At 35.9% G+C, this 24,934-nt stretch overlaps 1 protein-coding gene across 18 annotated transcripts in view; it reads right to left on the bottom strand.

The window, feature by feature from the left end:
* THOC2 (THO complex subunit 2) overlaps positions 1-24,934 on the bottom strand; it is a gene marked incomplete at its 3' end in the record, with an annotated part of 142,205 nt that overhangs the window by 112,931 nt on the left and 4,340 nt on the right. For all 18 annotated transcript variants that reach the window (XR_013992946.1, XR_013992947.1, XR_013992948.1 and 15 more), the window contains exons 2-4: positions 8,064-8,122; positions 3,928-4,019; positions 1,588-1,639 (exon numbers count right to left, since the gene is read on the bottom strand). Coding sequence is in view for 15 of the 18 variants with exons in the window: in XM_081042748.1 (XP_080898874.1) it covers positions 1,588-1,639; positions 3,928-4,019; positions 8,064-8,122 (203 nt within the window). The remainder of the gene's footprint in view (positions 1-1,587; positions 1,640-3,927; positions 4,020-8,063; positions 8,123-24,934) is intronic.

Raw genomic sequence — 24,934 nt, 5'->3', positions numbered from 1 at the left:
TCCTAATAAAACAAGTCAATAAAGAAATTACTACTGGAGCTTACTAGTAAGCTGATAATTAATGATTACCCCCAAAAAACATAAAATATACTTTTGAAACTATCAAGAAATAACAGCTTCCACAAAATGTTACTTACAAATCATTTTCAGTCTTAAAATTTATAATAAAAACAATTTTTTCAATTGAAACTTGTTTCATGTTAATTTGTAATGTAATGTAATATCTGTAGTGCCTGCCTTAAAAATTAAGCTTAAAGAGGTTTATTTGTTGTTGGCATAAATCAATCAATCCAACAGATAGCATAAACATATACTTTATCCTCCAAACCAAGACAGTTTTAAGACTGAAAGAAGACACTACTAATAATTATGCCAGGAAAAACAAAACGAGACTGGGACATATGGTCATCCCATGAACGGTCTCTTCTTTTCATTTCTCACTCACAGTCCACATACCTTCTGACCTGTTCCTAACATTACTGCTGTTATGACATCTTAAACATCCTGAAGGATCAAGCATCAGGCATTTAGATTTGTTGTGATCGAATTCCAAACTCTCAGTAAGACATTTAAGTAACCCATCTAATTCTAGTAATTAAGATTAATGAGCTAAAGTAATTCATTCCAACTTGACAAACTCTGAGGTTAAGTCTTATTTTAAAGTGAATACTGTAATATCTGGTCATGTTTTTTTTCTTTTTTTAATTTATTAAATTTATTGGGGTGACACTGGTTAGTAAAATTATATAGGTTTCAAGTGTACAATTCTGTAATACATCATCTATGTTTGTTCACCACCGAGAGTTTGTTCTCTTTCCATCACCATATATTTGATGTGTTTTCTATTAGATCAAAGTTATAGAACGCATAAGACTGATGGGGAAAACTGTGCTCAAAGTTAATTAACATTTCAGATGTAAAATCAGAGAAATAAATTTGTAATATACATTATTTTTTAAAATCCATGCTTCCCATGGAGGGACACTACCTTTGGCTCTAAGTCAAAGAAACTTTCCTTTTTTATCTTGCAAGAATTCTTATTTACTCTGGACAAATAGAGAAGTTGTTATTTCCAAAGCTGGATTCTGATCCTCAAAACAAAAGTACTTTTGATTACTTTGGCTCTTCTTGCTCTTTCTAAAATTAAACACAATCAGAAGAGTAAAATAGTAAATATCTTTTGAGTGCCCTAAATTTGAGATTTTGACATTCATTGATAACCTGTGTTGAATAAGATTCATTATGTGGTTACTAAAATCTGAATAATTCAGACTAACTTAACTTCAAAAAACGACTTACTTGAAAAGACTTAATTTAGCTCAATTTTATAAAGGCACATTCTTAAAAACTCAAACTATTTGAACTATAAACTAAAACTATCTAAAGCTGGTTTATGAACAGTGATTATACTCACATTTTACTTGCAATACTATATTCTTTATAAAGTAAAAAAAACACATATGCTACATTTGTAGAAATATTTGTGTATTTGTAGAATCTTTAGTTTGAAAGGAAATATTTTATTTAACACAGTACCATTAATTTACCACAGCACTTTTTATGGTAAAATAAAGGCTTAATACTTACCTAATATGCAGAACACATCAGCAAGAATGGAGGGCATATCCTCACGAAATTCCTAATTTTAAAAATATAATTATTCATAGTAAATATCAGAATAGCACACTACAAAGTATTATGGCTTCAGAATAACACTCTTCAGTAAAACCTAAAAACTAACAAAACCTCAATACCACTATGCTGATAAATAAAATTCTTCAAGTTTCGTAATATAGAGAAAATAAAAAGAGGAAGACAATGATTAGGAAAAAATGTTTAAATGTCTACCATGAAATAACTTGATTTAAAAAAAAAAAAAACAGAAACCTACACAAGCTCCTCAGGAAATATTAAAAGCACAAATGAGTAACATTTTTCCAATGAAGTTTCATGTTAGAAACCACTGGAATTTGAAGTACCTGTTGCCTACTTAAAGCAAGACTGTTAAAATGGTACATTTTTTCATCCAAAACTTTAAATGGTGTGCTCATGCCTGAGCCAACACTGATTTATGCAAAAATCACAGTGGTATCAGAAGAACAGAAATCTAAAAATTACAAAAACAATTACAAGCTGTTGTTCCATAATTCAAGATTCTCTAAAGATAAAATTAACTACCAAAAATCTATCTTTATTTTCCTTATGCACTGATGTCTGCAGCCTTTGAAGAAACTGACCCAAAATTCTCCCCTCATTTCTGGATGAAAATTTCAGCACTTCCCACTCCCATGCCCAATTTTAGAGCCATTTTTCATTAGTAAGGATCATAGTTCAAAAACTGCAATTAGTTTGCTGGTACTATAGCAACCCTAAAATTCGCCTATTTTCAGAGACTAAAGGAAAGAAATTTAATTCTAAAGAACAAACTGGCATCTATAAGAGATATGCAAAATATGCTTCTGTGGGTAAGATATGGGATAGTGTAATATGAGACTATGAGAAATCCATGACAAAGATAATCCAGCTACAGAATATGAATATATATGAGTATATCACTAAGGACTCAAAGAAAAGAGGAAGGTAAGTAAAAACCAAATACACATTAAGTTCATTTGGACTATTCATTTTTAACAAATGGGAAAGTATTAGACTCAGATTCCATAACCACACTAAACTCTACAATTTACAGAATGAAATAACCTTAATTGTCAACCAGATTTCAGTCTCAAGTTTCTTAATGGCTATGAACTCTGGCTATGTCTACTTGAGTGCAAGTACTCAGGCTACTTGAAAACCAAAAACAAAAGAGCAAGACGAGAGTTTTCAAACATGGAATATTAGTTGTTTAAGAAATAGACTACCCCAACATGACTAATGCTGCTGTTATCTGATAAAGACAGTTTAGGGATAAAAGAGAAACTCGTATTAAACCCCTACTGCTCAAATACATTGCAATATGGGGAAGAGGGATTACAATAGCTAAACATAGACGTTCTTTAAGACTATCTCAGAAAAGCACAAAAATCATACAAAGGAGATTACCTACCCTAACAGAAAAAGGCTACAGAACCTTAAAGCTGCACAAGGGAAATTTGCACCAATACCAGGAAGTTCTAGGTCCCACATCAGTAATACTCATTATGAAAGTTGTTCTCAACTGGGCAGATAATGTTATTTATATGAGTTTAAAATCCAGCCTAATAATAATAGAATGATACACCACTTGTAAAAACTCAGACTTAACAACTGGTTTACAATAAACACCCTTTCACACGCTTACAATTTGAGAGGTCATCTTTCAATTCAAATAACAAACCACCATGAAAAGTATCTGATCTGAATCTAACTTCAATTCTCTAATAAATAAAAGAGTGAAGCAGAATAACCACTTAAAGGTTAAGGAAAAAATCTACGTACCTAATAGTTTCTAAAACAACCAGCCAACACATGAAAATTAACATCAAGTGAACATTAGGGCTATGCAATCTCAATTTAAAATAATGTAATCATCAATTTAAAAATTATTTTCTAAACATAACCACAAACAAAAGAAAATGCCCTGATATGCTGCTATATTGAGAGAAAAATACTCTAGCCAAAATACTTTTATAGTAGCATTTTTAATTAATTATACCTTCATTTTATTACAATGCCGGTTTTGCCCTCCCAACTTACCTAATATTTTCTGCTTTACTTACAACCAGACAAAAAGATTAAAATATCTTTGTTTCTGTCTAGCAACAATGGCTTACCAATATTGCCTTAAAACATTCACTATTATAACTTAAAATAAAATGAAATGCAAGTTATACACATCAGTCATCTTTGTATCAAAGGCAAAAAGAAATATGTAACAATTATTAAATTAAAAAACATATATATATGTATATATACATACATACACACACATATGTGTAAAATACTTACACTAATGTCATTAAGAACATTAGATGCCTGTTCATGCTTTAGATTTCCTTTAATGACGTGGTATGATAACTCATAGAGAGCTTGCTGGAAATCTGTTGAACATAAAAGAGAATGTAAGGACGCAGTATCTTGAACATGAAAGGCAGATCCTCTGGGAAGATCTATATATTTCCTACTTCTCAGAAATTATAAACATTATAAACATCAATTATAAACATCAACATAAACATCAATTATAAACATCAATAACAATAAGAAAAATATACTTCTAATGCTTTATTTTAGCAGATTTTTTCCTTTTATTTTCACAAAAACAAAACTAAGAGTAGGAAAAAGTTAACCTTGACTCCACTACTACCTATTGCGTGAGCATTTCCTTCCAGTCTTTTCCTGTATATGTATATATTTTACATATTTGCATTCACAGCACACATCATTTGGTATTCTGATTCCCCCACACTTTTAAAAGCATGTTCTCATGCTACCAAAGTCCCCAAAATTATTTGCAATGACTGCACAGAACTCCAGCAAGTGGACATAGACATAAACTAAATTAACCATTCCTCTCACAAGAAGATTGCACAGGTTTTCCTAAATATATTCAAATTATAGTCAATTCAATATCAGGGCTACATTGACAACAGGTAAGGCATAGCAGTAAAAATAAAAATCAAATTTTATCCTACCATCAGAGAAATTTCTCCTAGAATCTAAATCTCTTTTCTCCTCTATTTCCATCAGAATGCAAACAAAAACTGCATACATAAATATATGAAACGGCAGTTCTATGAGAACATGAGAGTCAACCACAAGAAGTCACATTCCCTATCAATTAGCATAAACCCCTTTCCTAAAGAAGGAATTTTTTTGGGGGGGGAAATTAATGGTCAAATGAACACTTCCTCCCAGCCACCTTCTTCTTTAGTCCCATACACTAAAAACTCTACTTCCTTCCTCTCATTAAAAGTAGGAAAACAAGTAGCTCTTAAAATATTAATGTAAAATAAAATCAATTTATAATCTCCTTTTGAGATAAACCAAAAATCTTTCAGGGCAAAACAGCAAGTAAAAAATAAAACATTTTTTAAAATGTCCCTTGGTATGACTACTAGTCACAAAAAAGGAACATAATAGAAATTGAAACTTATATCAATCCTCCTTTAAACAATGAAAACAGTATTTTACAATGAAATAAATTTATCCCATTATTTGCTAAAGAAATATAGCCAGATAATCCCAATTCCTTGTGAAGTATTTAAATATATTTACCTTCTATTATATATGTTCAACCTTTTTCACAAATATGTCTTCATTATGCTTATAATAAACTATATAAAAGCTAAAATGCTAATTGCAAATCTAATTGCAAAGCTAAAATAAAGGCTTTCTACTTATTAGTATGGTAGGAATATGCTTTCAATTTCTATTAATAAAATGTTTTTTAAAATAAGTAATACTTAAAGTTATCTAGATTACTAAGATTTTTTTTAAAAAAGCACTCACTCTTAGAAGGACAAAAGAGCTGAGCATAAACTAAATTCCCATAAGAATATAGGCTTTGGGGCTGCCAGATAGCTCAGTTGGTTAGAAAGCGAGCTCTTAGCAACAAGGTTGCCGGTTTGATTCCCACATAGGCCAGGGAACTGGGCCCTCCACAACTAGATTGAAAACAACCGCTTGAAGCTGAGCCGCAGTGGGCGGCCAGTTGGCTCAGTGGTTAGTGTGTGGTGCTCATAACACCCAGGTCGCCAGGTTCAAGTCCCACCTGGGCCAGTGAGCTGAGCCTCCACAACTAGATTGAAAAAACTACTTGACTTGAAGCTGAGCTGCGCCCCCCACAATCAGACTGAAAAACTATGACTTGACATCCTGGAAAAACACACTGTTCCCCAATATTCCCCCAATTAAAAAAAAAAAAAAGCAGCAGCAGCTGAGGGAATTCTAATAATAATCACAGGAGAAGATTAAAATAGAGAACAAATGGCCCAGGTCATTTTACTGATACTAAGTGACATAAAACCATCATAATGTAATTCACAAAGTAGCAAAAATAGTCCCCAATTCACATGTTATTTAAATGCCCATTTAAGTGGTTAGGTAACAGTAAGTGGTGCCTTAAGACTACTAGGCTAGCCCTACAAAATCCTGTAAAATTCATACTAAAGTTGACAAACTGTATTTACAATTGGGAGGAAAACTTACAACCCTTATAATTACACACAAAAAATAAAAAGATTTTAACTTAATGCTAACATTTCAGAAAAAAGCAGTTTTAAGAATAGCCACAAGTAAAAGGGACTTTTAGAGATTCTTAGGTTCATTGTGGAATTTGAACATTGAAGACATCAGTTTTTGATTGTCAAATATCACTGACTACTCATGTTTATCAGCCATCATTACAATGTTATTTTATTAGGGGGGAAGGGACTTACAAAAAACAAGGTGAAGTAGTGTGTGCAAAGGAAAACTACCTGCCTAAAATGAAATCAATTCAAGACAAGGGCATAAAGGGCAAGGACTGAGGGAACACTACCCAAACTCAATCCCCCTTAGATAGAACAAAGGAAATTTTGAAGAAATACCATCCACTTTCTTGCATGGACTACTACCAACTAGTGTGCTCAAACCAAAGCTGATTGTTGGCAGATATCAGCCAAACAGTGTACGTGCTGAGGAAGCAGGCAAGGGCAAGCCAGAAAGCACCAGCAATTCAGCCAATGAGACCATACTCATAACTATTTTTTGTTTCAAACATGGATCAGAACAACCGTGCAAATTAACAATAATCTGATAGTTATTAAAGATCCACACAGCCCCCATTTAAAACTAAGAGTAATCAGCCTGTCTTATGCAATAATATTTATAGTCTTTCTGAGAATTCTTTCTCTTTATCCATTTATGGTTTCAATTGCAAACAAGATCACAGTTAACTGAGAAGTTAACAATATGTTTTAAACATGGGGAAGAAAAAAATTAAGTATCCAGTGCTTTTAGAGTCTTTCTTTTTTTTTTACTTTCTTACACTTCTGGCAGTCAACTGCTTATTCAAAAAAGAAGGCATTATATCAACCAGAAATCTTTATGAATGGTAATGCAATTTTATAAGCAGGATGAATTGGAAAAAAACTCTGGGGACCCAGGCTAGGAATGCTAAGTCTTAAAACAGGTCTTACCCAAATGACAGAAAAAAAATGGCTCAGTCATTTGTTATAAAATTGCTTTCCACTCAAAAAAGCAAATTTTCTTTTAAAAGTATATACTCTCATATTAAGAAATATTTAACTTTTGATAAAACAAAAGTAAACTTACCAACAGAAAATATTCTGTTCTGAATCTTCTATTCACAAAGGCATAATTTAAATAGTTACAATAAATTTTATCTAATAAGTTTTGGTTTAAAATAGAACATTGGTTATGAATTACCTTTTCCAGATCAAGAAACAAATGTTATGGGTTCTACCAATGAAAGCTATCTATGAAAATGCTTTAAACTTACTAGACATAATTGCTTTTGTTTTTGCCCCTCCTTTTCTAAATCTATATGCCTAATTTTTAAATTAATGAATATTAAATAGTAACATCCTTCAAAATTAAAATAACTGCAAATTTATATCTTAATTATATAACATTTTACTTAATAAACTATATTTGTGATATGCAGTAAACTCCTTTTGCTTTTAATGTTTTCCATGACAACTTCCTTTAATAAGATCCCGAGGTAATCAGCTTTAGTAAAAATACTGAACCTCAGTTTCTGGAAATTTCCTAGTGTAAATAAGATCACAATAGTTTTTCTTTCAATGCTAGCTTTTCTCTTCTGTTTATGACGATAACTAGCCTGAGTAATTTTTAATACAGCTAGCAACTGCTGAATATACCAGGTCACAATTATAAAAACCATGCAATATCATATGACTACTACTATGCAAGTCAAATAACATCCTTATACAAAAATATACAGTCTTACTATAACTATAGTTTTAATCTTAACTGTAATATATTTATACAAAAGCTTTATATAATGTGAACTATCTTATACCTTTTGTTTTCATTTGTAACAATTTGATGGAAAACAGGATATTTATTAATTTTGACCAAGCCAAAAATAATAGCTTTGATACTTTTAAAAGTCTTACCTCTATAAGTCGAACTATCATGACTTTTATTTTCACTGAGGATCCGGCATAAATGCAAACTAGAATAAAACAGAAATTGTCTGCATTAATTTCAAATCCCAACATAGATGATCCTTACAGAGCAAATTATACAAACTAAAAATATTTGGCAACGTATCAAATATTTAAATCCATTAGTTTATAATGAGAATAAAACAAACCTAAAAATCCTAAAAAATCCTAATTTGTCAGAACTGGAGGATGCTAGTGAATCAATTTATGATTTTGAAAACTGGTAAAAGAATAAAAAATCAAGCACTTATTCTGCCTTCATAAAGGAAGCAACAGTTGATAAGAAATGTCTCTGTATTGAAGTATTTCAGCTAATAAATAATGAAGGAATGATAGAGTTGCATCATCATTTTAAGATTCCTAATAAAGAGCTAGGCATCATCTATCAATGACTATTCACATCACAAAAAGAGACAATGTGACATTATGTGCCGCCTGATCCTGATGAAAGAATACACTACCCACCTATGAAGTTGTCAAAAAAATTAAAAGGCATGAACCTAAATTCCGGGTAACTCTACAGGACAATGACTCAGTCTCTTCAACAAACATATATTGCTATGAAAAATAAAAGATGATGGGGGATCCTCAGAGTAAAAGAGGCATAAGAGAGACAGCAATCACAGTGCATGAATCCTTACTTGGATCCTGTTTCAAGAAAGTATTTTAAAAATTAATATGAGTTAATTTTTATTATGAGTCAATTGGAATATTTTATAAAGACGCCATCTTTAAGAGGTAGACCCTGAAATATTTAGAGATAAAATGATATTTAGTTCAATAAAATGGGGAAATGAGTAGGGTTATAGATGAAACAGGATTGGCCAGCAGTTGACAACTATAGAAGCTACTTGATGATTTCATTGAGGCTGTTATACCATTCTACTGTCTCATCTGAGATTTTTTCCCAATAATAAAGTTTAAAAACAAAACATTGAATGTTTTCAACAAATTGAAAAAAATACTTGTATTTTGAATACTTCTTCATTAGATTAACTTAAATACAGCTAAGAAGAATAGATATACAGGCTACAGTGAAAACAGGTATGCCCACTTGCAACTCCAGAAAGGAGAGAGAATGGGCGAAATCAATATCTGAAGAAATAATAAGCAAGAATTCAGTTTTCCAAAACTGAAATGAAATCCGTATCTGGGCACATTACAGTAAAGCTACAGAAAATCAAAGACAAAATAATTTAAGGAACTCAGAAAATAAAAGACAACATTATCTTCATGACTTCTCAACAGAACAGAGTGCCAGAGAGAGCTGTAAGGTGCTAAAACAAAGTATCTGCCAACCTAAAATTCTATATCCAAAAAACAGAATTCCAAGAAAAGGCAAAATAAGCACTAAACGTCAAACAATAACTGAGTTCACACACTAAAAGAAAAGTTCAAGGCCATTCTTTAGGCGGGATAAAAATAATTCTAAATAGAACCTTAGAGTTGCAGCAAGAAATGACAAAGGAAAAAGTGGTTAAGTGTATGTGATATGGACCAAATGAAAGAGCCCCCACCCTCTCCACTATAGGGATTTTAAGTCTCCTTTTCCCTAGTTTCTTAGTTCCCTAGTCCTTGGTCCTAATCACTTTTCAAAACAGTTTCTTAATCTTAAACAAAAGATTGTTCCTAGCCTGAACCACAGAATGTTTCCTGCCCCCTGCTCCAGAAACTTGTGATTTATGCTTGTTGATTGTAATCACCGTGGCCCAGAATTCTTTCTAGGCCAGCTCCTGGATGAATAACGCCACCTGAATGACCGGTTAAGCCAGAGGAAAAAGCCACAGGCTCCATGAAGCTAAACGGACTTTCTATCACGTAGTCACCCTGCATCAGTAGCTTTGAGTCCTGCTTCTTGGGCCAACATTTTTAAATCTATTAACCAAAATCTATCTCTCCTCATCTAGGGGCCATCGGGATACAAATGATGTATCCCCAGCAAGGCTTCCAGTACACCAACCAAGGAGGCCGACGTGGTCTTCCAGGTGGATCTCGAGACCCCTTCCTCTCATTTAAGATCCGACAGGGCGAGAGTTCTGTGAATTCCCAATAGGCAGAGACAACGACTACATTCAGCAGGAAGCAGAAACAGAAGAAGAGACCTCCTGTTCCTCAACTTACCATAGATATTTATGGGGATCATGCCTCTCAGGGGGAAATAAGGCAGGCAGTTAGTAGCAGGAATTGGCTCTCCAAACATTCCTGCACATCCAATACAACCTACGAATTGCAACCGCCCAGAAACCTCACTTCCACACCCAAACCTTTCCCTTATTTACTATAACCATCAACCACTGTAAGGAAGCTAAAGGATACAAATATCTGACTAGATTCGACCTGTCACTCACACCTAAGTAGTAAAGGCTACAATGACCTTCATTTCACACTAGCCTCATTACACCATCACTGTAATATCATACATATGCCCGGAAGTTCATTAGTATCATTTTAACAGACTGAATTCTGGGAAAGAACATGCATAATCTGAACAGATGAGGTAATAGTCTCCTGTCAATCCTAAGTGCCAATCAAGAGACCCCACATCCAGAGAGGAGTAACCCATTCTAGAAGAGAAGGAAATAATAACTACAAGTCCTCGCCAGTTGGCGCCTTGTGAGCCACTCTGTTGCTCAGGCCCATTCCTATCCTTTTGGAGTGCAGTTTCGCTTCTAATAAGCTGCTCTTTCACCACTGCCTTTTGGTGTCCCATTCAATTCTTTGTTCAGGATTCAAAGAACCTGGACACCACGCTGAGGGGAGTTCATGCTCCGGTAACATATGGGTAACTCTACATGAATATTAACTGAATAATAATAGTGTCTTGCGGTATTTAAACATGTATAGCATTAAACATATAGATATATAAGTGAAAAAATAATATTAAAATACATCAAGATTAATGTGGATTTATCTCAAATACACAAATTTAGTTCAAATTAATTCACCACATTAAACTGATTTTAAAAAATCAGACTATAGTTCAATAGATGCATAAAAGACATTTGACAATATTCAATATCCATTACTATTTTTTTAAAGACTCTTAGAAAAATAGGAATAGAAAAGAACTTACAATTTGAAAGTAGCAGTTCTGATACTATGGTTCACAAACCATTGATTACTAAGACACTTTCTGGAGTTGTACAAGGTCAGAACTCTATTTGTAATAATACTAAGATTTCATTATCGTTTTTTTGCCATACTGACATTTGCACTAATAGTTCAAAAACAAAGGAAGATAACACTGCTTGCACCTTAGCATGTATCAAGGCAAAACACAAAACTGTCTCATTGAATTCTTCATGACCAAGAAATTGAAGAAAAGAGGGGCCGCCTGGTGGCTCAAGCGGTTGGAGCTCAGTGCTCCTAATGCCAAAGGCTGTCGGTTCGATTCCCACATGGGCCAGTGGGCTCTCAACCACAAGGCTGCCAGTTCGACTTCTCGAGTCCCACAAGGGATGATGGGCTCTGCCCGCTGCAACTAAGATTGAACACGGCACCTTGAGCTGAGCTGCCGCTGAGCTCCCGGATGGCTCAGTTGGTTGGAGTGCGTCCTCTCAACCACAAGGTTGCCCGTTCAACTCCCACAAGGGATGGTGGGCTGCGCCCCCTGCAAATAACAACTGCAACTGGACCTGGAGCTGAGCTGCGCCCTCCACAACTACGAATGAAAGGACAACAACTTGATGTGGAAAAAAGTCCTGGAAGTACACACTGTTCCCCAATAAAGTCCTGTTCCCCTTCCCCAATAAAATCTAAAAAAAAAAAAAAATTGAAGGACATAATAAAGCCAGTCTCATGTAAGATGTCACCAAACAGTTTCATTATATTTTTCATGACTGTTCATAAGCAAAAGCCAGTTTCACTTAGGAATGTCCTCGATGGGAGTGACATCAAGATGGCAGCATAGGAACCTCCAGGCCTTCCTTCCTCCCATAGAAACACCCATTCAACAACAATACTTGTACACATACCAATTCCCTTTATGGGAAATTCAGAAACCAGTTAAGGGGCTCCTGCACTCAAGGCAAGCACTAAACCAGCTGCATTAAAACGAGTAGGAAAATTCATGATACCCTTTCACCATAGTCCCTCCTCTTGGCACAGCACCACACAATCGGAAGGAAACTCCCAGCTCCCAAATTCTCCGAGGAGGAAAAGAGATAACTGGAATGTACATCTAACATTCTGACTTGGGGAGGGAGGCTCTCTGGGAGACTGGTTTCTTTCTCAAACATCTTGGAGCACAGACAGGACCTGGCATACTCTAGGTGGCTAAGGCCTGCTGAGAATAAAAAAGAGCAGGGTGGTGAGCTGCAGCTCCAGAAAACCAACAATACAGGAAACAGAGACCAATACAATACAGCTCAGCAACCTCTGCCTTGGGGAGAAAGAGAAGACTGGAGTGTGTCCAACATTCCAGCTTTGGGGGTGTGGCTGCCTGAGTGACTGGTTTCTGTCTAGCCTGACTTAGGGTGCTCACAGTACCTGGTGTACTCTAGCTGCCCGGGGGCCACTAAGAACAAAAAAGAGCTGGGTGGTGTGATGCTGCTTCAGAGGACCCATGGTACAACAGATAGACAAAAGAAAATATGAGAGTACAAGCTTCTGAAAAAAAGAAACTGGAAAATCTTTCTAATTTGGAATCAATGCACTGAAGTCCTGAGAAGACACATCTAGAGAAAACGTTGAGAGGCGCCCAGAATCTATAACCAGGCTGACTGATAAAGGCCTTTCCCTGTACTAACCTAGTCCATAAAGACTAGGAGAGAAGAGTGCTTTTCAAATGCAATGATACCAACACAAAATTAAAAGGGACATAAACAGAGAAAATGACCCAACAAAAGGAACAAACTAAGTCTCCAGAAACTGACTCTAAAGAATCAGAGATACATGAATTATCTGAAAAGAATTTAAATTAACCATCATGAAAAGACTGAACAAGCTCAGGAATTTGATGCATGAACAAAATGAGAATTTCAACAAAAGGATAGAAAATATAAGAACTAAACAAATTTTGGAGCCAAAGAATGTAATAACTGAACTAAAAAATTCACTAGAAAGTTTCAACAGCATTATGCAAAACAGTGAAATTGGACACTTATTTTACACCATAATACAAACCTGAACTCAAAAAAATGAATTAAGTACCTAAACATAGGACATGAAACTGTAAAACTCTCTAGAAAAAACATAGGGGGGAAGCTTTATGACATTGGTCTTACCAAGATTTCTTAGATATGACACCAAAAGCACAGCCTACTAACGCAAAAACAGGCAACTGGGACATCAAACTAAAAATTGTGTGCACAGCAAAGGAAACAATGAACAGAATGAAAAGACAACCTGTGGAATTTGGAATAAAATATTTGCAAACCATGTATCTGAAAAGGGATTAATAGCCATAACTGGTCAGCCAGGTCTAACAATTAAGTTCACTAACTCATCCTAGAAAAAGTGCTATATACTTCATAGCTGAATATCACTACGGTCACCTTCAAACTACTCCCCTTGGGAATCTATGCACTGACAACAGCGCCTACTCCACCCTTCAAATCAATTTTGGAACTCTTTTTCTGGAATGGCCATCAAAGCTGTTGTCGTATTACCCTTGATATCCTGAATGTCACCAAAATGTCTTCCTTTCAATATTTCCTTTATCTTTGGGTAAAGAAGGAAGTCATTGGGGGCCAGATCAGGTGAGTAGGAAGGGTGTTCCAATGCAGTTATTTGTTTACTGGTTAAAAACTCCCTCACAAACAGTGCCGTGTGAGCTGGTGCATTGTCGTGATGCAAGAGCCATGAATGGTTGGCAAGAAGCTCAGGTTGTCTAACTTTTTCACACAGCCTTTTCAGCACTTCCAAATAGTAAACATCCTTAACTGTTTGTCCAGTTGGTACAAATTCATAATGAATAATCCCTGATATCAAAAAAGTTTAGCAACATTGTTTTGACTCTTCATTTGGACAGACAGAACTTTTTTTGGTCGTGGAGAATTGGCTGATTTCCATTGTGCACTTTGTTTCGGGGTTGTATTGGTACACCCATGTTTCATCACCAGTGATAACACGGCCCAAAACATCATCTTGCCTCTCCAAAAGGTCTTGGCAAACTTCGACTCTCCTTTCCTTTTGTTCATCAGTGAGCTCCTTCAGGACCACTTTTGCACACACCTTTCTCACGTCAAGATTTTCAGTTAAGATTTTTCTAACTGTTTCTCTATCGATGTTTACTTGGTCTACTATGCTTCTCACAGTCAGTCAACAATTTTGACGCACAATTCCACAGACTTTTGCAATGTTTTCGTCAGTTCTGCTCCATACTGGCCACCCTGACCTCTCTTCATTAGTGATGTGTTCTCTCCCTCAGAAAAACGTTTAATCCATTTGTACACTGCCGTTTTCTTCATGGCAATATCCCCATAAACTTGGACTAACATGTCCCTGATTTCACTTCCACTTTTGCAAAGTTTAACAAGAAATTTAACGTTTGTTCATTGCTCTAATTCAAGCTCAGACATTCTCGCTATGACACACAGAAACATGCAATAATAATGAACACGACTCAGCAAGACACTGCCACACATCTACACGGACACAGCTGTGAGACACTGATATACCAAGGTTAAGAAACCTTACCAAGCTGTTTGTACAGTGCTGCCAATGTAAGCGCACAGTGGCAAGTTCACGAACTGAATTGTCAGATCTCATACATAAGGAATATCGACAACTCAGCAACCAAAATAATAACCTGATTTAAAAACGGACAAAAGACTTGAATAGACATTTCTCCAAAGGCATACAAATGGCCAATAGGCATATGAAAAGATGTGCAATGTCACTTATCAGAGAAAGGTGAATCAAACCCACAAAGAGATATGACTCTATACATGTAAGGATTATCAAAAAAAGAAAAGAAAAGATTACATCGCAGAAATGGTGGCATGAGGTGAGCCTCTTAAAATACCCCCTCCAATTTACAACAAATTGAACAGCTATGCCTAAGCCCTACCCAGACCATCAGCTCTAATGCATCTTTTGGAGCAACACGTCCCGGTCTTATTTTAATATAAGATCAGGTATAGTATAATATGATGCAATGCAATGCAATGCAATGCAATATAATACTGGGTATAACATAATATAATATGATATAAGACTGGGAATATAATGTAATGTAATGTGATATAATACAATACAATATAATACCGGGTATAATATAATAACGGGTCTTATATTAATTTTTGCTCCAAAAGACACATTAGAGCAGATAGTCCAGCTAGGTCTTATTTTCAGGGAAACACGGTAATTCCACAGAGGACTCCCTGCATTGCAGACAGGCAAGACTAAGAGACCCGCAACTGAAATAATCTAAAAGTGGGCAAATTGGGCGAGGAGGAAGGGAGGGGGAGGGAGCAGGGAAGGGTGAAGTGTGGAGAAGTGGCACCACCAACCACAGAATGCAGACTAGAGCTAGTATGTAGTAGCTCCGAGCTCCCTGCATTCTGGAGCTACTGCAGCCATGGGACAGGGAAGAATCTGGACTGCTACTGCACCCCTTATGGCCCACAGTCCTGCCTGAGGGATCAGCATATACACAGCTGAACCCAACACTCATGACCTCAGAGCTAAGACTGAGGGAAGAAGGGTAAGAACAGTGGTTCAAGCTCTCACTGCCAAGCAGAAGACAGAGGCATGGAGCTTAGCTGACACCTCCCCACTGTCCCAGAGCGTTCCCACCCCCAGCTTTCCAGTGCTAGAAGCTGAACAGTAGCAGTGTCAGATCAAAAGAACAGAATATTTACAGTTCTGAAAACTGTAGCCCTGCAGCCATGGACTCGAAGCCCAACTTGTTCCGGCAAAGGGGAAGGAGCCCTGCGTGCAGGATTGGCTGTAGTGGTGGTAACCGCCATTGCTCAGAGCTACCTCTCACAACCCACCCCACCCCTACCCCCAACTATCTGGGAAGATCGCTGCAGGGGTAAACAGAGCCCTTGAAATACACAGGCCCTGAATCTGGTGTGGGAAGAGCTTCAAAACTTCAGAAGCTCTCCACATCCCCCAAAGGAGGTGGTGCCCTGACACCCAGGTGATCTGCTCACAGAGGAGAAGCCCACTTTCCATGGAACCCCCTTTCCCCTGTCAATGTGAGAAGACAGAACAGTGCAGAGAAAATATAACACTACAGCGTGAGAGAGAATAAAAGGCTGCAGTCAGAGAGAAAATAAAGCATTCTACCAACACATACTGGAAAGCAAAAAAAAGACCTCTTCCTATCAACCTCTTGCAGAAGCCACTCCTGTAGATGCCCAGGAAGAGAAATAATAATCTATTAATTGCCATGAATAACCAAGGTAACAAGACAGCTCAGAAAGAAAATGAAGTGTCCAGAAAATGAACGAAAGACATGGGAATATGTGACTTAAGTGACAGAGAATTCAAGATTGCAGTTCTGAAAAAAATTCAACAAGATGCAAGAAAACACAGAAAGGCAATTTAATGAACTCAGAAAAACAATCAAAGAACAACATGAACATTTTACGAAAGAGATTGAAATTTTAAAAAAGAACCAAATAGAATGTCTGGAGATTAAGAACTCAATAGAAGAAATGAAGAATGAAATAACCAGCTTAGGAAGTAGAGTTGACCAGATGGAGGAAAGAATCAGTGACATCAAAGGTAGAAACCTGGAAATCACACTGATGGAAGAAGAGAGAGACTTGAGACTTAAAAGAAATGAAAGAACTCTACAAGAACTTTCTGACTCCACCAGAAAGAGCAATATAAGAATAATGGGCATACCAGAAGGAGAAAAAAGAGAGAAGGGAACAGAGAGTATGTTCAAACAAATAGTCGATGAGAACTTCCCAAACTTGTGGAAAGAACTCGATCTTTGAACCCAAGAAGCAAATAGAACACCTAATTACCTCAATCCCAACAGGCCTTCTCCAAGGCACATTGTATTGAAGCTGTCAAAAATTAATGACAAAGAAAGATTCTTCAAGGCAGCCAGGGAAGAGAAATTGGTAACCCACAAAGGAAAGCCCATTAGATTATCATCGGATTTTTCAGCAGAAACTCTAGAAGCCAGAAGGGAGTGAAATCAAATATTCAAAGTATTAAAAGAGAAATTATGGGCCAAGAATAATATATCCAGCAAAGATATCACTCAGATATGGAGGAATAAAGACCTTTCCAGACATACGGAAGCTGAGGGAATTTTCTAACACAGGACCCGCACTACAAGAAATACTGAAGGAGGGTATTTGACTTGAAACAGAAAAAAAAAAAAAAAGCAAAAGAATACAAAATCATAAGTAGTATTACGAACAGACAGAAGCAGGAAATGGCAAACCCTACACCAAATAAGACACTACACACTTAAATATAACATACAAGGTAAAGAAGGAAAACAAACAACTTTTTTTTTAAAAAAAGAGGAAGACAAGTTGCTACTGCAGTGCAGAAACCAACTCACAGCATAAATAGAGATAATTTGTAACAACAAAAACTTAAAATGGGAGAGCGGCCGGATGGCTCAGTTGGTTGGATGGCTCAGTTGGTTAGAGCGTGAGTTCTTAACAAGAAGGTTGCCGGTTCAATTCCTGCATGGGACAGTGGGCTGCGCCCCCTGCAACTAAGATTGAAAATAGCAACTGGACTTGGAGCTGAGCTGCGCCCTCCACAACTAGATTGAAGGACAGCAACTTGGAACTGATGGGCCCTGGAGAAACACACAGTTCCCCAATATTCCCCAATAAATTAATTTTAAAAAGGGAGGGGGGAGAGTAAAGCTCTGAACCGGTAAGCACGCTGAAGAAAATGGAACACTCTATATATGAAACTTTCTTTTACATAAACTTAATGGTAACCCCTCAAAAAAAAATCCAAAACTGAAACATATAACATAAAACAACAGAGGGAAAAATCATAGAATACCATCACACTTAAATAACAGCAACAAAAAAGCAAAGAAACAATGGAGACACAATCCTACCAGAAAACCAAAGATAGAATGATAGGATATCCTTATATATCAATATTCACCCTAAATGTAAATGCACTGAACTCACCACTCAAAAGGCACAGAGTAGCAGATTGTAACATTCAACAATAAGAAAACAAACATCCCAATTTAAAAATGAGCAAAAGACCTTAACAAACACTTCATCAAGGAAGATAGACAGATGCAAATAAGAATATGAAATGTTGTTCCACATTACATATCAGGGAAATGCAAATTAAAACAACAATGAGATACCACCACACATCTATTAGAACACTGCCAACACCAAACGCAGGTCCTCCTGTGGCACAATAGGAGCTCTCATTCATTGGAACACAGTTCGGTAGTTTCTTACAAAACTAAATATTCTTGCCTTACAGTTCAGCAATCCCATTCCTTCATATTTCTCCAAAGGAGGTGAAAACATGGACATGGATGTTTAGAGCAGCTTTATTCACAATTGTCAAAACTTAGAAGTAACCAAGATGGCCGTCAATAAGTGAATGGATAAACTGGTCTATCTACACAATGGAATGTTATGCAGCACTGAACAGAAATGAGCTCTCAAGCCATGAAAAGACATCAAAGAAACTTAAATGCATATTATTAAGGGAAAGATGTCAATCTGAAAAAGGCTACATAGAGTATGTTTGAAAGTACATGACGTTTTGGAAAAGGCAAAACTGGAGACAGTAAAAAGATCAGTGGTTGCCAGGGGTTGGGGGTAGGAGAAGAGATGAACAAGCAGAGCCAGAGGCTTTTTAGGGCAGTGAAAATACTCTGTGTTGACATAGCGATGGATGCACACCATTACACATTTGTCCAAACCCAGAGAATGAAACGCACATCACTAAGAGAGAAGCTAAAGGTAAACTACAAACTTTGGGTGATTATAATGTGTCAATGTAGGTTCTTCAATTGTAACAAATGCACCTCTGCTCTGGTGGGGAGTGTCGATAAAGGTGGAGGCTATGCATGTGTGAGGGCAGGGGATAAATAAGAAATCTCTGTACCTTCCTGTCAATTTTTCTGTGAACCTAAAACTGATGTAAAAAACATAATTCTTATAAAAGAAAAACACAGAAAATAACAAGTGTTGGGAAGGATGTGAAGAAAGTGGAACCCTTGAACTCTGTTCGTGTGTCTGTAAAATGGTGCAGCTGCTATGAAAAACAGTCTGGAAGAGAAGGAAGGAAGGAAGGAAGGAAGGAAGGAAGGAAGGAAGGAAGGAAGGAAGGAAGGAAGGAAGGAAGGAAGGAAGGAAGGAAGGAAGGAAGGAAGGAAGGAAGGAAGGAAAAAAATATATATATACATATGTATGGTTGGTGCAAAAGTAATTGCGGTTTTTGCAATTATTAACCTTTTAAACCACAGTTACTTTTGCACCAACCATATATGTGTGTGTGCGTGTGCGTGTGTGTGTGTGTGTGTGTGTGTGTATATGTCATATGATCCAGCAATCCCACTTCTGGGTAAATACCAGAAGTTAAAGAGTTTAGCTCAAGAGTTAAAATCAGGATCTCAAAGAAGTTATTTGCACTCCCATGTTCATTGCAGCATTATTCACAATAGCCAAGAGGTAGAAATGACCCAAATGTCCAACCACAGACGAATGCAGAAAGAAAATGTGGCATACATATACAATGGAATATTATTCAGTCATAAGAAGGAAATCCTGTCACATACTACAACATGTACAAACCCTGAGGACAGTATGCCAAGTGGATAAGTCAGTCACAGAAGAATAAATACTACATGATTTCATTTACGTGAGGTATCTAAAGTAGAATTTGGGTGGTTGCCAGGAGTTGGGGGAAAGAGAAATGGGGTATGGCTGTTCAATGGGTATAAAACTTCAGGCATGTAAGATGAAAAAAATCTAGAGATCTGTTGTACAACATTGTGTTTATCATTAATATTATATTTACTGTTCACTTAAAATTGTGTTAAGGTTGATGTCATGTTATGTGTTTTTAGCAACAATAAAGAAAATGCTGGGCCAGCCCAGTGGCTCCAGCGGTCGGAGCGCTGTGTTCCTAAGGCCAAAGGCAGCTGGTTTGACTCCCACATGGGCCAGTGAGCTGCGCCCCCTACAGCTAAGATTATGAACAACAGCTCTCCCTGGAGCTGGGCTGCCGTGATCAGCCGGAGGTTGGCGTGGGGTGCTGAGTGCTACCCCAGCTGTTATGTGCCACCATGGATGGACAGCAGCCGGTGTGAGCGGCCAGCAGCCAGCGAGAGATACCCTGAGCTGCTATGAGCAGCCGATCAACGACTGGCGACCGACTGGCGACCGAATGCCTCAGCCCGGGGGAGTGCAAAGCTCATAATACCAGCATGGGCCAGGGAGCTGTATCCTACACAACTAGACTGAGAAACAACGGCTTCAACTGGAGGGAGGGGTTAGGCAGAAGAAAGGGGGGGAGAAAATGCCCTGATGAAGTAGTAAAAAATGTCAATTTTATTAAATCTGGAGCCCTGAGAACATATCTTTTTTTGAACATGTATTTTCAATTTCTGTGTGACAAAATGGAAAGTTCACATTAAGCCTTTCAGCCATGCTCCAAAATACTATGGTTGTCTAAAGGAAAATCACTTATGCAATTGTTAGAATTGGAGCTGCTGCTTTTCCATAGAACACCATTTTACTTCAAAGAACAACTGACAAATTATGGTTATTCAGAATTGTGTCTCTGGCAGGCATTTTCTCAAAAATGAGCCAAGTAGCCAGTCACTTCAAGGAAAACAACTGAGTGTTTGTTGCCAATGATAAAATGTAAGGTTTCAAACAAAAATTAGAATTTTGGAAAGCCTGTATCTACCACCATGGACTTAACAAGTTCCCAATTCATAAAAAGTTTCCTGATTAGTGCAGTGATGACACTAAAGAATGCTTTTTTATCATTATACAATGTATTGTATCAATATTTGGAAGAGCTGCATCATTCAGTGAACCAATGCTTTCCGATTAACCAATGCATGATGTTGCAATATAATGCATGGGTAAAAGATTCCAAATAAGAGACAAACGGATTTTAATTTAACAAATTACAAAAGATCACTGATGTGGTTTTGGATTTGGTATAGCAACAAATCATTAAGAAACTACCACATCATGAATTTTGACATGCTATCAAAGAAGAATATGTATAATTATCTAAAAAGGCTATTTAAAATACTTCTCCTTTTCCCAACTCTTTATCTGTGATACTGGATTTTCTTCATTATACATCAACCACAACAACATATTGCAGCCCCTACCTTACAGCACACATAAAAATCAACTCCAGTTAGGTAAGACTAAAAATGAAAAGCAAAATAATATGTTTCCAGAAAATGAAAGGAGGATAAGTTCATTAATCTTGAAATAGGAAAAAGGTTGCTTAAATACAAAAGAAGTACTAATCATAAAGCAAAAGACTGATAAATTTGACTACATTAAAGTGAATAACTTTTGTTCATCAGAAGTCACTATTATGAGGGGAAATGCAAGTCAAAGAATAATAAATATTTGCCATACATACAGTATAACCCACAAAGAGTGCATATACAAACTATATAAAGAAATCCTACAAATCAATAAAAGAAATGCAAACAATCCAATAGAAAAAAATGGGAAAAAAGATATAGAGGCCTTTCACAAGAAATCTGAATGACCAATAACATAAAAAAGATGCCCATGAAAATAGAAGCCCCAATAAATACCATTACATACATACCATACCGACAAAAATTTTAAAGTCTGACAATATTAAATGTTAGCTAGGATGTGAAGCAAGGTGAACAAAATAGAATGCTGATAGGAGTATATTTTGTGAGCTAGTTGGCAATATCTAGTACAGCTGAGGTTAATCGCAATCTAGAACCCAGAGATTGTACACTTAAGTATATATGCCACAAAACAGATGCTTGTATACACCAAGACACTTGTCTAAGAATATTTCTATTGCAGCTGTTGGTAATAGCCAGAAACTCAAAACAACAAATTTGTTTATCAAGAGCATAAGAGATCAACAATTTGTGGTAAAGTTATACAATGGAGCATCTTGTAACTATGAAAATCAAAAAAAATAAAACACAAATACTTGCAAATACATGAATGGATCCTAAAGACATAATGCTGAGCAAAAGTACAAGAGTGCCAGGTACAAGAGAATACACCCCCTCTGATTCCATTTATATGAATTCCAAGAACAAACTTAATGGGTAGTAAAACTAAATAAAAACAAGGAAGAGAAAACCATAAACATCAGGATACTGGCTACCTCAGGGAAAGTAAAGAGGATGCAATCAGCAAAGGAGGTTTTGTTGTCTTGACCTAGGTGTGAGTTACATATGTGTGCATCTTTGAGATTTGTGAAGCTCTACAGTTAGTTTTTATGCACTTTTCTATATTTTTTTCAATTTTACAATTTAGGAAAAGAAATATTCTTATTACAAGTTTCACAAGGCTCTAACAACAACCGAAAACAATGAAGGCAGATATTTCTTATTCTTTATGTCAAGCAATCCTTTTTTTTTCCATAGTTAATAAAACAATTAATTTTAAGACTTATAAAATATGCTTATATATCACACCTAAGATGAAATATGATGCCACATTACCATCATCCACAGAGATTATCTACTTTGCAAATTACCCAAACCTTGGGTATTTGGAGTATTTCAATACTCCATCATCAGGATGAGCAGTGTAAGGCTGTTAAAAGTCAAAGCAAATTTTTTCTGGTCAACAATTCACTTGTGTAGGTCTCACAAAATTATTTTAAAAACCAAAGAATAAAAAAAAAAAACTTGCCAATGGAGATCAATTACTAAATTAAATCTGCATAGTCTGAAAATCTCATTTAGTTATTAGTTTTCAAAGGAGAAGTATTAAAAAACAAAAAACTTTTTTCAGAGTACCTTAAAAATGGTAAAATAAACTGATTTAAGTTTGACTCCAAGTACTTTCAACTACTTCGAATGTGTTGAGAACAGTGGTTAAGTTTCTAATTTCTCAAAATATGTTAAACATATCAGAAGCTTATCTGGAATATAAAACAAAATCAATCTTCCTTCCAATAAGCAACACAGAAATATCATTTGCTTCAGACTAGCATCAGAAAATATAACCTATGTACACCTGAAACTAATAATAAAATATATATAACCTAAAAATGTCTGCAATCTAGCTCCTCTTTTGTAGAGTAAATATAAAGTGTATCAAGACTGCTTCAATATTTGCTACAAAGTATTAAAACAATTCTCCCCTGTAGTTCTCACTATCCCCATAGGTTCAATTCCCTTTAGAATATAATAGCAGGAATTATGTCTTTGACAGAGGAATGTAATGGAATCAAGTAAATTCATCTTTCCCTTTGTACCAGGCTACGAAAAAACAAAGCCAACTATTCCTTCTTATGCTGAATGTTTGTGCTTATTCATATTTTCAGTTGTTTCATTTTCTATTTGTTTTAATATGCATAATGTATATGTCTTTTGTGATAGTCCTTCCAGTGGGGAAGGGAAAATGTCAGTGTTCCAATTCCTACCTAATCTAATGGTACAGACATTGTTATAGAATTTTAAGAAATAATTGAAATATAACTCCATCTTGTCCATCACAAGCCACAAACATATTCATTAGGATGCAGATGGTGTCATCATGAACTATTAATTAGCATCTCAAAGATTTGCTCAAATTGTGTAAGGAATCACTGAGGGATTATTACAGTAAGGCAATTGACTTGCCTAACAGATACTTTCATTTTTCTAGAATAAACACTTCTTCCTTAGTTGTAGGAGGAAAACTAAAAAACAATCGCTAAAAAAATTTTCCTCCAATCAGTAGATTTGTACATGCTCTTCTCCCTAAGTAATCCACTAACAGAAGATCATGAAATATCCTTAAAGAAACAATTCTGTTTCTGCATGCTGCATGTCTTACTACACCTGTTAAAACAGTTTTAGTACTCTATCCTAAATGATTAGTGGAGAAACAAACAGTTGCCCATTTTTATGTGGTATAAAAAAAATAACCAAATATTCCACCTCAGTCCAAACTCGAATGATTATTTCAGTCCCTTAATAATCTCCAAATAATTGAGTTTTTTTCCACTCCATTTTTTTCCACTTAGTGTTTGGTGCTACTGTGGAGATGCTGTCTCAGATCCCTGAAAACAAAGAATCTACTTTCTGTCAAAGATCTGTGAAACTTAAACTGAATAAAATGTCTTAAGTTCTATCAAGGAATTAAGTATTTTGTGAATACTTCTTAACATGATAGCTTTCCACATTACTTGTTCCCATTTTGCAGTAAAAAACGAAACACAGCACAAGCCTGAACTACTTGATTATGGTCAACATCTCAAACCTGGCTTCACATATAAAAAAACTAATGTTAATCTGTGCTTCAAAGTCTTAAAAACAAAACAACAAAGAAGGACTAAATTTGGTTGAGTAAAGTGCTATTTCTATTGTCATTGTTAGAAGAGAGATATAACCCACAAAAAATGAATATTGGGACATGTAGTTTTATCTTGAAACATCCATTTATGAAAATGAAAACATGCATTTACAAGGAGGCTAGGGAACAGGAAATGTTAAAAAATGTTTAAAAAGACAACAGAAGTTCCTGCATACAAGTACATTAATAGCACTACCTTAATATTTAAGCACTGTAGAATAATTTAATTTTTCTAAAAACAAAGAAAACAGTAATAATCTAGAAAATCTCATATTGCTCCAACAATTTCTGAAGAATGCATTTCTCTTACCAGGAAAACAGACCAAGACTTGTATTTAACTCATGAATACAGATCAAAATGAGAAA

The sequence above is a fragment of the Rhinolophus hipposideros genome (assembly GCF_964194185.1).
Source record: "Rhinolophus hipposideros genome assembly, chromosome: X".
Taxonomy (NCBI): domain Eukaryota; kingdom Metazoa; phylum Chordata; class Mammalia; order Chiroptera; family Rhinolophidae; genus Rhinolophus; species Rhinolophus hipposideros.
The sequence above is the reverse complement of the archived record's forward strand: the minus strand, read 5'-3'. Positions and strand labels throughout refer to the sequence as shown.